General features: G+C 34.2%; 2 protein-coding genes across 2 annotated transcripts in view; both read left to right on the top strand.

Annotated features, from left to right (window-relative positions):
- LOC122255453 (uncharacterized) overlaps positions 1 to 2150 on the top strand; it is a 7565-nt gene extending 5415 nt beyond the window's left edge. Inside the window, exons 4-6 of the mRNA XM_086538200.1 lie at positions 9 to 102; positions 514 to 571; positions 669 to 2150. Of these exons, the coding sequence (XP_086394326.1) occupies positions 9 to 102; positions 514 to 571; positions 669 to 945 (429 nt within the window). The 3' untranslated portion in view covers positions 946 to 2150. The remainder of the gene's footprint in view (positions 1 to 8; positions 103 to 513; positions 572 to 668) is intronic.
- Positions 2151 to 3056: 906 nt separating this feature from the next.
- Positions 3057 to 16186, top strand: Usp39 (ubiquitin specific protease 39). The gene is made up of 12 exons (XM_043019493.2): positions 3057 to 3252; positions 5879 to 6016; positions 6547 to 6660; positions 6843 to 7018; positions 7390 to 7578; positions 8127 to 8297; positions 8753 to 8911; positions 9481 to 9609; positions 11193 to 11288; positions 11988 to 12089; positions 14711 to 14797; positions 15356 to 16186. Exons 1-12 carry the CDS (start codon positions 3162 to 3164, stop codon positions 15410 to 15412), a joined length of 1509 nt encoding a protein of 502 aa, XP_042875427.1. The 5' UTR covers positions 3057 to 3161; the 3' UTR covers positions 15413 to 16186.
- Positions 16187 to 16588: the final 402 nt, after the last annotated feature.

Here is a 16588-nt window from a genome sequence, read left to right as displayed (position 1 = left end):
CTCGGCAGGTGAGTCGTGCGATGTTGCAACTGGCAACGGGCGTGGGGGGTGGGCAAGTTGCACGGGCCACAGGGACGCGCATCTCTCAACGAACCCCAAACCGTTGGTTTCACCCTCCCGTCCTCAACCACTAAGCAGCGTTTTTCTATTTTTCTTATAAACCTATATATTTTTTTAACAAAAGTTAAATATAGATTGATGAGAAGATAGATAATAGAAAGATTGTGATATATATAGATAATACAGTTAATATACATGGGTGTGTGTGTGTGTGTGTGTGTGTGTGTGTGTGTGTGTGTGTGTGTGTGTGTGTGTGTGTGTGTGTGTGTGTGTGTGTGTGTGTGTGTGTGTGTGTGTCACAAACGCAAACATTGTAACGTGTACACACACACATATGATAATACACAGCTTCAGTCAGATATAAAAGTACAGCAAAAATAATGCATATACTATATTGTATTGCCAATGAATTTACATTATATTCTGCATATATGGTTCTAACCAATGTAATAGTCTATATTTTTCCACCATTGACCCGAGAGTCTATAGTGATTGACCCCTTTTGTAAAGTGTAACATGTTTTCCTTTGTGTGGGTATACGTGTGACTGTCTGTCTGTGTCTGTGTGCTGTTATCTCAAAATGTATCTGTATATTCCTCTTTTAAAAGTTATGTAAATACATGTATTCCAATGCAGTTCTTACGACGGATGAGCCTGAACGAGGAGCTGGTGCGGAATGGCGAGGCGCTCACCGGGCCCATGGATCTGGATCTTTTCGAGGACAAAAGCTACACCAAATTCTACACTCGTCTCGTCCAAGCCCAGGACTACGCGGAAAAGAAGAAGGTCGGTTTGTGGAAGCCTCCACCAGACCCACCGGGAACGGTTAACCTCTTGAAGCGAGTCTGGAGGAAGATTAAGGTGCTTGTAGGAAGGAAGGGATAAAACTAGTTGTACCGCATTGTACAAGGTGATTCTGCACCAGATGGGTGAGTTCTGCACGAGGCTGATGTCTAAAGGAAATTCATCTTTGCAGATCACAGTTATTTCCCCCTTTTTTGTAAATATGTCAGAAGAGCCAATAAACTATGGATGAAGAACTAAATCCTAAATGTCATGTCCCATTACAGATTCCCATAAACGATAAAGATGTAAGTGCATACTGTTACACACCGATCTCTCTCTCTCTCTCTCTCTCTCTCTCTCTCTCTCTCTCTCTCTCTCTCTCTCTCTCTCTCTCTCTCTCTCTCTCTCTCTCTCTCTCTCTCTCTCTCTCTCTCTCTCTCTCTCTCTCTCTCTCTCTCTCTCTCTCTCTCTCTCTCTCTCTCTCTCTCTCTCTCTCTCTCTCTCTCTCTCTCTCTCTGTGTGTGTGTGTGTGTGTGTGTGTTTGTACATATAGATACCTATAGATGAACAGTTACATATTTACCAATACAGTAAATGCAAATCACAAATGACGGAGATTAATCCCAAGCGTAGCTTTGATATTCCGTTCGGATATTTAGAAGAATGTTGGTTCAAAATCCCCTCTACCAGGGACGAGGCAAAGAAAGAAGCCAAGACAGGATAAGAAATACGCGATGCGGGTGAATTACTCTGTTTCATTAATCATGGTGCCTTTTTCTATGTGATGGTTGTTAAATAGTGTTTAGTATCCTGTATTAAATTAGAAACTGTTAATATGAAAGGCCTGTTTTAATTACATCCCATTTTATTAATACAGATGAAAGAATATACAAGTAGATCTATTGTTATGTTTAATAAGTAAATATACCAACACTAACATTCGTTACGTGTGATATTATAAAGAGAAAGGTGTTAGGACGGCGAAGAGTATTACTGAAGCATGTGATGAAATGTAAAATTCCTAGAGTAAAAACAGCTAGAATCCACTACTTTTTATATTAAGGATATAAAAATCTTACAATGCTATCGTCATTTTTCTGGTTATGAAGTGGTCACTGAGACATTATGATATTATCATTAATATATTTACTTTTGTAAATGGAAACAGTTATTTCGATAGAAAGTAAAAGATACTACCTGTATAGTAGGCATAAAATACATTCTGGAAAGTAAGTTCTCCCTCCCTTTAGAAAATCATAAAGCCTAGTGCTATTAGATTCTCAAAAGGTGTTTTATTACCATATATCTCAGCTGAAAACAAACCAACAAATATAGATAAAGCATAGCAGTATATGTATATCATATATATCATGAAAAACAAACAAACAAGAAAATACTACAGAGAAACAAAATAACCACTGCGCTATGCACGTTGTCTTCTAATTTTTGTTCATTGTGACAAATGTAGAGAAAGGTATGAATTAAACTGGATAACTAAATATTATTCCCCTCCAGTATTAATATTACATTTCGTGCGTTGTGAAGTTATTCAGTCTTATCTATACCATTCGTTTTTATTATATGCCTGTGCAGAAGCTTGGGGTTCAAGGATAAATGTGAAAACTGGATCTTTTTATACCACCTTTCAGTCGATCCCGAGTATAGGTATATTGACGTGATTGATAATATCATTTGCGTTTTTAAAAGAAAGCACAGTTCTCAAATTGGTTTATCTGTCCACAATGTGTCCTTTATTGCTATTTACAATATTTTTAATCGATGGTAAGTAAAAATGGTAATTAAAGAATAATGTGATAACGATGATGGTGATGATAATGACAAAAATTATGATAATGACGATATTGACAAAATAATAACAATAATGATAACTGATAATGATGCTACAACTATTAATTATAATGATGGTAATAATAATGATGGTATCAATGATAATAATGATAATGACAAGGACAAAAATGATAATGATAATAATAACTATAATAAGTACAATAACAATGAATAAAATGACAACGCTAAAGATGACAGTAAGATTGAAGATAACAAGGGTAATAATAACGATAAGGATAAAATAATGAAGATAATGAAAAAATAACGAATCAATGAGAATAACGATAATAATAATAATAATAATAATAATTGAATATCCTAAAAGACGGATCCTCGCGCACTCTTACTATAAGAACGACCGACAACGTTTTGAACTGTTTACGTTCGGGAGACAAGTGAGGCTCTGTGGCTTTCGAATTGGCCCTCGGGAATTAAAACTTAGCCGAATCTCCTCACTGTTATGCATTATGTCAGTTGTAGAAGAAAAGTTCAATCCTGCTGTCAACCAGGGGGTCAAGAGGGAGTTAGAAGATGAGATTGATGATAAGAGAGGAGTTAGTAAGTATATTTGTTGTTTGTTTACTGATCTGAGTAAAGTTGTGCCGGCATTTTAGCTTCCTTTTTTTATTCATGTATATATTATGGTTTGCATTCGGTTATGGAGTGTTTACAGTAAAATGTGACACTGTAATGCAGGTGATAATATACCAGTTTCTTAATCTTGACGAAGATGTATTGTAGATTGTCAAATTATGAAGGACATGACAAAGTATGTAATTGCTGTTCAATTTTCCAAAGACAATCGCGTTACTAAATAGCACGAAAGAGATATCGATGGATTCCTTAATCATTCTACTACTCAAATATAGTGGATATAATTAGGGATCCCCCCTTCCCTATACTTCATAATCTGGTCTCTGAAGTAGGGGAAGGCATGGAGTAGATCAGAATAGAATAGGTGCAACAGATCGATAGAATCCTTGTGAAGTCTATTGGTTATATTACCTTATGTAGTTTAGAGGTTCGCCCCGTCCATAGGGGATTTTGTCCTCCTCTCCCCCTGGCCCCCCCCCCCCCCCCCGTTTTCAGAGTGCTTTGTACTACCTGCCTGTTTTCTTGTTTTTGTGTTATTGGTGCAAGGTATTTTTTTTTATCTACAACCAACCTAACCTTACCCAATTTTTAGGTTAACCCTAGCACTTGCTGTTAAATGAATTTTAAATTTTTAGATAAATTTATATTAGCCTTGGCTGTTGTTACTACACATGCGTGAGTCATGACACCACATTATGGCACAGGGGGTCGCTTTGCGGAATAAACATCTCTCCCATGTTTTTGGACACTCATAACATATTTATTTATTTGTTGCATTAAGTTATATTATTATTTGGGTAGTATACATCATAAGGAATCAATTGATACCATTTGCAATGGTTTTGTGATGCAGCCCTATTCTAGAAATAGGATCTATAAGATTATAACCTTAACTAGCTTTGAAGTTAACCCGAGTGAAGGAAAGCTAACTAACAATAAGGGACATGAAAGTGCTATGACTGGCTAATTGATCTAGGGGTAGCTGTCATTGGTTGTCCCATAGAGAAGAACTAAACATCCTGAATATGTTTTTTCTGATATAGGGCTTTTGCCAAATAAGTGTATACCAGGTAAGACAAAAACACACCAGTTGATTCTTTACCACTGCAGGGTGAAAGTCAAAGGACCTGTTATACTACATGCCCTCGCCTACAATTTAAGCCCAGATTGTAGGGGATGTGTGTGAAATTTCAGTTATTATCCACTATATATGAGTATTAGAAGAAGAGAGGAGTCTATCGATATTACTTTTGTGGTATTAACCCCTTCACTCAGAACAGTAGAAAACACACCCCCACGCCGAATCCGGGTTGCTGGTGCATGCCAGATTTTAAACGTCGCTATTGAATATAACAATTTTTAAGCCAACACTTCAATAAGCTTATAAGCCAAAACCTCAATATAATCATCAAGTACTATATATCAAATTTATGCATAATCAATCTTTTCCCCCCATGCATGTGACAAGTTATTTACATGGGTTGGGATGAGGGTGAGAAGAGTGACCTTGGTGAGAGACCTTAGTTACTCAGAGGACAAAAGAAAACCGTTGAAGTAATATGGTAAACTAATCACAATAAGTTTTATATTTTTACATACTGTTCCATAAAGAATGATAAAATTATTGCTAGTAGGGCACTTCTGTACATCCCCTGGTATAAGCGAATCACACTCCTATGTAATAATGAGGAAAGTCAAGTGAGCCATTGTATCATATACAACCTAAATACTAATGCTAACACAGCTTGGCCATGATGCATGTCCTCGGATATGTTACGAGCACTGCGAGGATACAGTATACGTGTCCTCGTGTTCAATAGGTTCAGTAATGTGGTACTATTCTGAAATTTATCCAATAGCCTCCCCCACAGATACAAAAGGGTTACCTTATACTGTGGCACTCACAGTCATAAGCACTGGTTTGCTTCCTCTTCCCTACCTCTTCACATTATCTTCCTTGTAGATGGTTATATGTTATTATATTTGTTCATGACAGCGCACAAATATGAAAAAATAAAGTTGCTTTTTGTCCTCCCATAAAACAATAATACTTCTATTACACTGAAAATAAAGAAAGTAATGAGCTGATATGGATCATATAAAACAATTTTAGTCAACTGAAGCATTGATAGAGCCTGTCTTATGGCACATATAAGTAAAACACACAAAAAATAAAACAAAAGCAGCTCTAGTTGTACAATGAGTGACTGAAAGAGAGAGGGAAAAGTCAAAGTATGTTGTGTGAAGTTGCCTCGCTCTGAAATAAAACCCAGCCTGGAGACTGGGCAAGTGAATTTGGTACAGACCCAACCCAGATTATAGTTTGTCAAGGTTAAAACCAAAGTCTTCAATACACTGCAGAGTATTGGTGAAAATCCAGTTTGTAAGTTATGTGAGAGGTGTCTGTTGTTAATAGGATAAGGATTATTATAGTTACACATTAAAACTTCTAAGAAGAAAGACTAAATACTAAATCACACAAAAAGAATGTCAAGTTATTGGAGAAATAATAGAAATATTCAGTTTATTTTATTTGTTTCAGTTTATAGAAAGTATATGTTTTTCCTAATATTTTTATCTTTATTTTCAGCAAAGAAATCACGCCAATGCCCCTACTTGGACACCATTAATCGTCATATGTTAGATTTTGACTTCGAGAAGTTGTGCAGTGTATCACTTTCAAGAATTAATGTTTATGCCTGTCTAGTGTGTGGTAAATACTTTCAAGGTAAGTGAAGAACTACAAAATGCATGTTTGATATAATTTCAGAAGACTTATCAATACAAGAACTATATAGAAACAAACTGAATGATTATATTGATTTATGAGGAACATTAAACCTAGAGCCCATTTTGTAATAGGTATGGTATATCAATATATTTCTTTATGTACATATCTTTCCTTTAATGGAGTAACTTGTTCAGTAATTATAGATATTCATGTTATGCCAGTTCTTGGATGATATGGAATACCATTTTGTTTAATATTCAAAACACTTTTTATTAACTAGATTCAGGATATTGGATTCCTTAAGATGTACTTTTGCTTTGGTAAAGATTATTTACAGTTATAATATATTACCATATCCTAAAAAATGTATGGTAGAAATTTTGGTTTTCTGAAAGTATCATGTCTGCATCAGGTTACCATTATTTTGGTAACTAAGGATCCTCATCACCATATATCTTGATTACATTTTATATGAATATTATTATTACTTTTATTTAATTTGTTTATAATTTACTTTTTAACCATAGGACGTGGACCCAATACACATGCATATACCCACAGTGTGTCAGATGGTCATCATGTGTACCTCAACTTGCAGACTCTTCGATTCTACTGCTTACCTGACAACTATGAAATTATTGGTAAATACTATGTTTTCAACAGTTATCAATAGAATCTGGCATTTCCTTTGTTATCAGTATTATGTCAACATTCAGTCTGTACTAAGCAATTAACATGGATCATGTAATTCTAAGATTTCTTTAAAAAATACAACCTCCTATAGTGGGAGTATAATGAAATAATAACTAAATGTCAATTTCAGATTCATCTCTTAATGACATCATATATGTTGTCAATCCAACCTTCACAAAAGAATACATTGCAAAGAAAGTAAACCAGAGCAAGATGAGCAGAGCATATGATGGTACTCTTTATCTGCCTGGTATTGTGGGCTTGAACAATATCAAAGCTAATGATTACTGCAATGTTGTCCTACAGGTAAGATAATGCATATAATCCTCCTTCCCATGTCTCTATATGTTTTAATATGCGTGCTTCTGCACATGTATGTGTGTGTTGTGCGTGCGTGCGTGTGTATGTATGTATGCATGTATGTATGTGTATGTGTATTTGTGTTTGTGTTTGTGTTTGTATATTTGTACATACATACCTGTATCTTTTATGCTAAGCAGGTCAGATAAAGATATCATCTGTCACAGTGACATATATTTTTAATAGCTGCCTTTATTGTTGTTAGAATCTTTTTTAAGTCTTGAAATTTGATTTAAAGTCCTATGAAAGGTGTTTGAAGCTAATCATTTGTTGCTAATTACTTGTTGCATGATATAACAATATTCCCTACATTGCAGGCTTTGTCCAATATCACACCCCTAAGGAACTACTTCCTAGACCCTAATAACTACAGTCATATCCACCATGCACCTGGTACAAAGGGACTTGCAATGTTTCCTCTCATTACGAGATTTGGAGAATTGGTTAGAAAATTATGGAATCCGAGGAACTTCAAGGCTCATGTCTCTCCTCATGAAATGCTACAGGTAAGTACATTGCTTCAGTACATTAAATGCAATAGAAGTACTGCATTTAAGGTGTAGACCAGGGACCTACAACTATGTGAGAAAACAATGAGAGGGAGTTTTATGAGTAATAATAGTAGCAAAAATGTATTAAAAATATGAAATTATACAGTGAAGGGACTAGTAAGTAGCTAGAACTTAAGCATGAAATGCCATAGTGGGATGTAACTTTTTAAAAAGTGCACACTGTTGAAAATAACAAAATGAATCTTAGAATATGACTGTTTTAGATGATTAGAAACTTTCATTTGTGTAATAAAAAGAAAATAAAAAATTATGTGGAAAATCTGCATGTATATCCCTAATTTTACTATGTGAACTTTGTATAGAGATTCATGAGCCTTTACCTTCAATGGTGATGCTATATAATTGGAGGATTTTTTTTTAAATTTTTCAATGGAGACTAATTATTTGATTAGTTGCACACAAGATCAAAAAAATAGGAAATAGATTAGAGAAAAAAACAACAATGATTCCTAAAACATCTGATAAAAGATCTGCTTTTTCAGGCAGTGGTATCATGCAGCAGAAAAAAGTTTCAGTTCACAGTACAAGGTGATGCCATTCAGATCCTATCCTGGATATTGAATTCCATGCACCTTGGTTTGAAAACACCAAAACGCAAGAGCACCATCATTTATCGCTGTTTCAGAGGGACCATGAATATCTACTCTCAGAAGGTAACTGTTGTGGTGTACAAGTAGTTTTGGGATATTTATTTTCTAATATAGTTTATTGGTCTAACTACTGTGCTTTGGCTATATGAATGATCTATTATATCAGAATAATTATTTGTAAAATTTTGATAATTGTAGCAACAAATTTTTGATTTACTGATTAAGAGGAGCAAGTTTATTTTATATGAAATTTATATGTAACATGATAATTTTATTCTTACTTCAAATCTGAATTATAATTGACAAGTGAGGAGAGTTTCTCTTTCAAGAATTTAATATAAGATGGCATAAAGGAGATTCCAGTTTGCTTTTTTATTTTACTTTATAAGGTATGCAAACAAAATCACATATTTTTTCTGATTTTCCTTTTCCTTTTGTTTACAATTAGTTCAGTATGAATCCTACACATTCATAAAGCATGTATTTTTATTCCTCCTTTGTGAATTTTCTTTTGGTAGATCCTTCCTGTTGAGATAGATGAGAAGGAGAGGAATCGCCTGTTGAAGTGCGAGGAGTACCAGGAGAAGATGGAGGAGAGTCCTTTCCTTTATCTTACATGTGACTTGCCTCAGCCTCCTTTATTTAAAGATGAAAAGAAGGAGAATATTATACCACAGGTATAAGAACTGATATTGTTGTTAAATTAGAGATCCAAGTCATATTTATATTAGATTCTGAGTTGATGGGTGTTGAGTCAACTGATTCTATCACAGAATATTTGTAACTGCTGATGATACATAAATATATTCATATTTACACATATTCATTTGACACATGGACCACTACTTGGACTTTGGATAGTTAATGGGCTTACCATTTTTACTTTTGAATCTTACTGTTCCTACTGTTACAAATTCATAAAGAGACAATGATCATATTTGCTACGTTGTTTACTTGTAATTATCTTATGTGATATATATTCCTTTTATATAAATTTAATTAATTTAGGGTAACAAGTGAAATGTACCAAATCAATGATTTTCTCTAAACTGACACTATTTGAACAACTTTTAGTTTCCTTTAATCAGTCTTTGGATGATTTAAAAAGGGAAATATTATATACTATTTTTCTCTTTATTTCTTATAGCAGCATGAAGTTCCCTGAAAGTAAGATACCTTGTTGACTAGGAAAATCTCAAGATAAAAAAAAAAAAAAAAAAATGCTTACTCTTTAACATTTTTGCAGGTGAGCTTATACGTCCTCTTGAGTAAGTTTGATGGCAAAACTGGCAAGGAGTATCAGACCTACAAAGAGAACATCTTGAAGCGATTCCAACTGACTGGCTTGCCTCCCTACCTCATCCTGTACAACAAGGTGAGATAGCATTTCCTACGTGATAAACTTTCACCTGATGATGATAGGGCAGGTTTCGCTCTGCTCAATCTTAACCCCAGGGAATTTTGAGCACACAGGCCTAATGCCTCAGGCTCTTTGCCCGCTCTGGCTGCAGCCACCCTCTGTGTGCACGATCACCTAACATGCCGGCCATACAAAAAGCCATGATGTGATATCGCGTCACCTGCAGCAAGTGCTGCTGCCACATGACGAGATATCACGTCACCTGGTGTTAATGTGTTAAGAAAGATGATTACGGGTCAAAATAATGAAATTAAAATGACACGACAGCTTGTAATAATTCATGGCTATTTTTAAAAATGCTGACCAGGCATACTGTATCATTGGCCATAGATATTGTTCTTTATGGTTTAAGGTTTTGAAAAAAAAAAAAAAAAAAAAAAAAAAGGAAGGAAGGAAGATTGTACAAACCTTTCCAAGAGGATAATAGACCATAAATTCTCATTGAACTCAAAGACCTAGGCCAAGAGTTCCTTACAGCTTGCTCTTTAGTTCCCCAGATAGTGAACATGGGTCTGGCAGAAAGAGTGATAATTCGTGATCTGAATTCTAAGATTAGATATGGCTCGTGAAACTCTGGCTTTACTAATTTCCTTTATACCCTTTGTTAATCCATTCATGCCAGGGCTTATATTTGCGTAATGCCACTCCTGCCGTCTAGATAATAAGTGTACTCAGTGACTAAGTGTGAGACCCACCTGCCTGTTTCAGCGGGGTGATAATCGGGGTGATAATCAAAGGTTTTTGTATTTGTTTACATTATTTTCACAAGTGAATAAAATTATGTCTATGCAAATGGAACTCCTATGATTATATACATAATTAACAATGTAAAACGTATGTTTTGAGATAGAGATCATGACGTGATAGGACATTATCAGGTGGGAGCAAATTATTTCCATGGTGTGATATCATGTCCTTCGGCATGAACAGGATAAGAAAAGATTTATTTTGTAACTAATTTTGTGATGCTTCTGGTATTTCAAAAGAGAAAAGGGCATTTATGCTGCTCTTCAGATATTAACTTGATAATTTAGATATCTACAAGACAAAGCTAACCTCGTGAACACAAGAACACGTATACTGTGTCCTTGCAGCCATGACATATCCGAGGACATGCATACTGCATCATGGCTGAGTTCTGTTAGAATTAAGTTGTTTTTTCTTCGGAATATTGTACGAGATCTTTCAGAATATAGGTTGTATGTGATACGATAGCTTACTTGAATTTTATTTTATTACATAGGAGTGTGATTGACTTATTGATTGATTGGCTTATTGATTGACCAGGGGAGGTACCGATGTGCCCTGCTGCCAATGATTTTATTATTTCTTTATGGAACATTATGTAAAAATCTAAAACTTAGTATGATTAGTTGACCATACTACTTAAACTGTTTTCTGTTGTCCTCTGAGTCACTGGGGTCTCTCACCAAGGTCACTCTTCCCACCCTCCTCCCAACCCAGGTAAATAACTTGGCACGTGCACAGGGGGGGATATCAGAAAAGACGCTAATATAAAAAAACATTTTCCTTTCCAGCGCTTTACAAAGAACACTTTCTACATTGAGAAGAATCCTACAATTGTCAACTTCCCAGTGAAGAATATTGATTTAACTGAGTATTTAACAGAGGAGGTAAGATGAGTTTTTATGTTTATTCTCTTTTTCTATTGTTAAATATGTTATTCTTTCATAAATTTTGATAATTTATTTTCCCCTGTGTTATCTGAACCACAAAATATCAATATCATGAGACAACTCACCATCCTTTCTTTTCAATAACTAGTGCTAATGTATGACATCATTCACAATTCTGATTGATATTATCACTAGATATGCTTTGTTATACAGTGTTTTAGCTCTTTGAAACACAAATATATATTTCATGTCATTACTGATGTACACATTTGTATGTATGTAGTATGTTGGTAGAGGGTTGATGTACAGGTAATGTATCAGAATTTAATTTATCCATATTATGCAAATGTTGAAAAATATCCTGTATTATGTTTCTTATCAAATGAATTCAGAAGTTTTACATTTAAATCTATCCAAGGGAAATTTGGTAATTGAATAGAATGTTTTTGATAATAATCATTCTTCAATCATTCTGTCTTACAGTTCCAGTTAGTTTTGTCTTTCCAGAATAAGAGAAAATTAATAAAATACAAAGTTAACATTTTGGGCTGAGAATTTCAGTTTTGAATCTACTGTGTTTAGGTTAGATTTGTGTAATTATATTGAAGATTACATGAAAACTCATGTAAGAAATACAACTTTTTAGCTGTACCAATATAATTTAATTATGTTTATTAAATTTAATTTTTTCCTCAGGTGAAGCAAAAACATCCAGAGCCTATTTATGATCTTGTTGCAAATATTGTGCATGATGGCGAGCCAGAAGCAGGGACCTACAGATGTCACATACTCCACAAGGTAAAACAAGCTTCTTTTATATTTTGAAGCTACTTCTCCTCTATACTTTTCCTTTCTCTTTTAGTCATTACAGGAGACAAATATCAGTATTTGGAGCTGTTGCTATTGCATACTGTTAGCCTTTTTGCTGGTGCACTAAGAGCTAAATGCATGGTCTTAGAGTTATCATTTAAAATCTTTTTCTGTTTTACACTGAATATTAGCAATGACAGTGGAAAATTGACACTTCAGGTAGATATACAATAGTAACATAATTATTTATTAAGATAATGCACAGTATGTAAGAACAGAAATAAGATAAGCATCAGATTTAGTATAAATGTGGTGTAAGAAAGTATAATATTAATTAATTTTTGGATGGAGCTTTTAGAAGGACTGAAAATATAACTTTTTAGGATAAGAGATGTAAAGTCGCTATAGTCAACATATTCCACATCTATTGACTGATGTGCAGTATTTATGTTGCAATACATTTATTCTTCAATTGTGAATGAATGGATTACAGCAGACCTGTTCTTGTGTGATAACGTTAAAAATCGTGAACTTATAAATAGTTTTAAAGCAATAGCACTTCAGAAAGGATGATAAGAAATGTTTTAATGCTGTCTCTTTGTTTAGTTTGCAGCAATTAGAAAATAAACAAAAAGATGATACTAAACATAGAGCATAAAGGCCTGAAAAATGCTCAGGGGAAGCCACACAGTTGTCACTGCTGTTAACCATCTTAAAACATCATCAGCCAGCCATTGCTTTACATTGCTTATGAACTTCAATTATTTATAATATCAGCAGTAAAAAAGTCTGGATATGGCCTCCAGTTTATTGTCTTTAGTAACTGATCACTCCGTCAGTGTGGATGCATCTTTTAAATTCTGCAATACATAGTGTATTGATATATGTTGAATTTATACAAACTGTAGTTTACTGCCTATTGTGATCTATGTTTGGTCTCCTTGGTTTATATTTGCCACACAACAAAGAGATAATGAAGAGACTGCATTCAAACTCAATATCCTTTGCTTTGACTGGAATGCATTCCATTGTTAACTTGTTTCAGATAGGTAAAAGGAATCTGGGATAAGGGGGGGAAGTTAGAAGGAATCTGAGTAATAATTTGGAAGAATAATCATAGGATTTTGTTGTTTCACTAAACAACAGTTAACGTATTAGCAGCAGATGGCATGATTTGCTGCAAAGGCAGAGTCGGTCGTAGATGCGGATGGCACCGTGCCAGACAATGTAAACCAGCCATCCTACTGCATAAATATTTAACTAAAACCACGACCAATGGGTTAAGAGAACTACAGTCACAAAAGATTAACAATAAAAACACATATTAACCCATTGCGGACAGGTGTCATGACATACATGATGTAGGAGCTTCGGCCTGACGATGGGCACCATGACATACATGACTTATCCTATCCTGGAAACTGGGAAAGCGAATCTATCCCCGTCTGCAATGGGTAAATGCTTTGGTTGTTACAGATACACTCAAAGTATCAAACTTAAACTATACAACAGCTATCTATAATATGCCAGCTAAAACATAGTTATTTATAATATACGTGCCATGGCAAGATAAGCTCAAATGCTGGACAGCATGTATACATGCCATGGCTCAACTGAGCCCAAATGCTAGATGGCATGTATACATGCTATTATATTTATTGGTCAGAGTGTTTCTGCTTGTGTTTTCATTTATACAACACTAATCTAGGTCAGTAGTGTAGTATATTCATAATTATCATTATTTTCATCATTAAGATAAGGTATGTGTAAAGAAATTAGTAGGTTATGTTTATACTTGTCTCTCAGTTTGTTTCTCATTCTTAGCATAATATTGATGTCATTAGCATAGTATAGCCATAAAGATTAGTCATGTTTTTAGTGATATTGAAGAAAGTGCTCTGGTTTATTTGATCGTTAGATGAGAATTTCCACCCAATTTCCAAAATGCAACTTTCCTGATTATGTAACATAACATGATTAGTTTAGAAGTGTATAGAAAAAAAACAAAAACAAAAAACATATATTTTGGTATACATATCTCATGAAAAATTAAAATAAAAAACTTTTTTTGTCCTCCCATAAACCTGTGTTACTTTCTGTCTGTTGAGTCTAATCCATATGATCATAAAATATGAAATAGGTAATGCAATGTCAGTCTGTTTTAAGATTCCCAAATGAAAACTATATACCTCATGACAAGGAGGAACCCTTAAATTTACAATTACATAATCAGGCTAGCAATCTTCCAAGTATGATATCGCTGATGATGTGGAATTAAATATTAAAGTGATGAATATCAAAATGAAAAAAGAATAGCTAGAATTCAGTTTAGAATGTATGGGAAATGCAAAAATAGGTAAACTTCATGTGTTTTTTTTTAAGTAGAGAGATTTTGTGAGTTATGAAAGAATAGGTATTATAATAGCATGATATTATCAAAGGGAGAAATAGTACACATCTTTGTAGGATATTGGAAATATGGATATGATTTTAGCTGGTCTTATGTTTGACTCATCAGGCTTTGTCAATTTATATTTTTGCCTATAAGTAAATTGTGTTACAATAAAAACAGATACCAGTGATAAAATATGTATTGTTGTATATTGCAGGGTACAGGGAAATGGTATGAACTGCAAGATCTTCATGTAAAAGAAATTGAGCCTCAGATGTTGACTTTGACTGAATCCTATATCCAGGTAAGCAGATGATTATATATTTTTTAATTTACTGTTGATGATTGCTGTTGATTTTGAAAGCATTTTCTTGCTATAAAGTAAACCAGTTTAGGGCTATAGTTAAAATGCATATGCTTGATTTTTAATTATGTGATAATACTTTTATTTGTATAAACACTAGTGCATCAAACATGTTTTTTTCATTTATATTTTCATTGTATGAAATGTTGTCTTGATAGCGTTTCAATTTAACCCATTCACACCGGGGCTTATACTTGCATAATGCCGCTCCCGCCGGCTAGATAAAAAACATGGGCTGTGATTAAGCACAAGATCTCTCACACTGCCCCTTTGAGCGCTTTTCACCCGCCCGCTTCAATGGGATGATAATAGGAGGTTTTTGCATTTGTTTACATTATTTTTGCAACTGAAGAAAAATGTGTCTATACAAATGGAACATCATCCGGTGGGAGCGAAATATTCTCATGACGTCATATCACGTCACCCAGCATGAATGGGTTTAGTTGTATTGTAGAAAACATTTACATCTTTTGTTAATGCCAACTTTTGTTGTTTCAGATATATGAAATGCAAAATTGTCATGTGAAAACGCATGATAAGGATGCAAAGGCATGAGGTGAGATGTAGAGGAAATCTGATGCTTGCTAAATTTTTCATTCCTAGATGATATTCCAGCTCTTAGAAAAAGAAATACCTTTAACAGTTTATTACTTTCTCATTTTGTATTTTTGATATAATAAACTGAAGACCTCAAAGGAGTGCAAGTAAGATACAAGGTTCATCTTAGACATCTGTGAAAGTTAGAGAGAGAAAATGTGTATTTAGGTCAACTGAGTTTCAAATACTGTATGATATCTTACAGCTGGATTGCTAAGGTTTGATTCTTCCATCACATAATAACCTAGAAGATATATTTTGTAAATTAGGTTTCTAATTTTAACATTGTTATACTTTGTAAGACTGAAATCTTGTTAATAAAACACGGATTGCTTGCATTATTTTTTTCTATAAAGCTACACTTTGGAACATACGAAAGGCTAAAGAATGCAGTATCAGTTTACATATTAAAACGTGCATTTGATGGCCAGGATCATATCATGGAACATCAAAAAAAAGTGGAAAGTTAATCCTATACAAGACTAAATACACTGCAGGAATTCTAATAAAGACAAATGTTATAGGAATTAACAAAGCTTCCAGGAAGGGCTTACTCAGTGAAATGTTTCAGTATTACAATAAACAAATATCTGTAATCATTTCTACTTCAAATGAAGAAAAAAATACTTAGACACTTGTTTATTACTGTTGTGTACCAGCTCACAACCAGTAGTAGAATTTTCATCCTACTTGCCCTGCTGGAACGTTAGTTAAAATAAAGGTTGATATGCAGGGAGTGTTTGATTGTATGCCTACAGTGCAACAATAAATCCCACCAGTAACTGGGTAAGATTGGCAGATACAGTGCCTCATGACAACACTAAATATACTCCATGATAGTCATCAAAGGAGCTCCATAACCTCACATAAAATGAGGAATTATACATGCCTTGAATCCACAAATTTTGAGACAGATATTTTCTTCTTTCTGAAAAGTGTACACAGTGCCAAAAGGAAGGATTTATAACACAACCAATAGGTGTGTGACTTAGTTCAAGATTGCACTTAATAAGATCTATACATAATTGTTTGAAAATTGACCCGTAGTCTTCCTGAACACCACATAAAATTGTGTTCATGACATTAAAGGTAATAGGCTAGCTGCAATAGAGTGGCATTAAAAATGCAGTGGTA

Source organism: Penaeus japonicus, unplaced genomic scaffold, assembly GCF_977035675.1.
Source record: "Penaeus japonicus unplaced genomic scaffold, GWHDUDI00000001_assembly GWHDUDI00000007, whole genome shotgun sequence".
NCBI lineage: Eukaryota > Metazoa > Arthropoda > Malacostraca > Decapoda > Penaeidae > Penaeus > Penaeus japonicus.
The sequence above is the reverse complement of the archived record's forward strand: the minus strand, read 5'-3'. Positions and strand labels throughout refer to the sequence as shown.

What these genes read in the sequence shown, in the direction of transcription:
- Usp39 (XM_043019493.2), top strand. Translation starts at nt 3,162, where the DNA reads ATGTCAGTTGTAGAAGAAAAGTTCAATCCTGCTGTCAACCAGGGGGTC. An exon ending in ACCTCATCCTGTACAACAAG is followed by an intron (nt 9,610 to 11,192) that starts GTGAGATAGCAT and finishes TTTCCTTTCCAG; the next exon opens with CGCTTTACAAAGAACACTTT. An exon ending in CTGAGTATTTAACAGAGGAG is followed by an intron (nt 11,289 to 11,987) that starts GTAAGATGAGTT and finishes TTTTTTCCTCAG; the next exon opens with GTGAAGCAAAAACATCCAGA.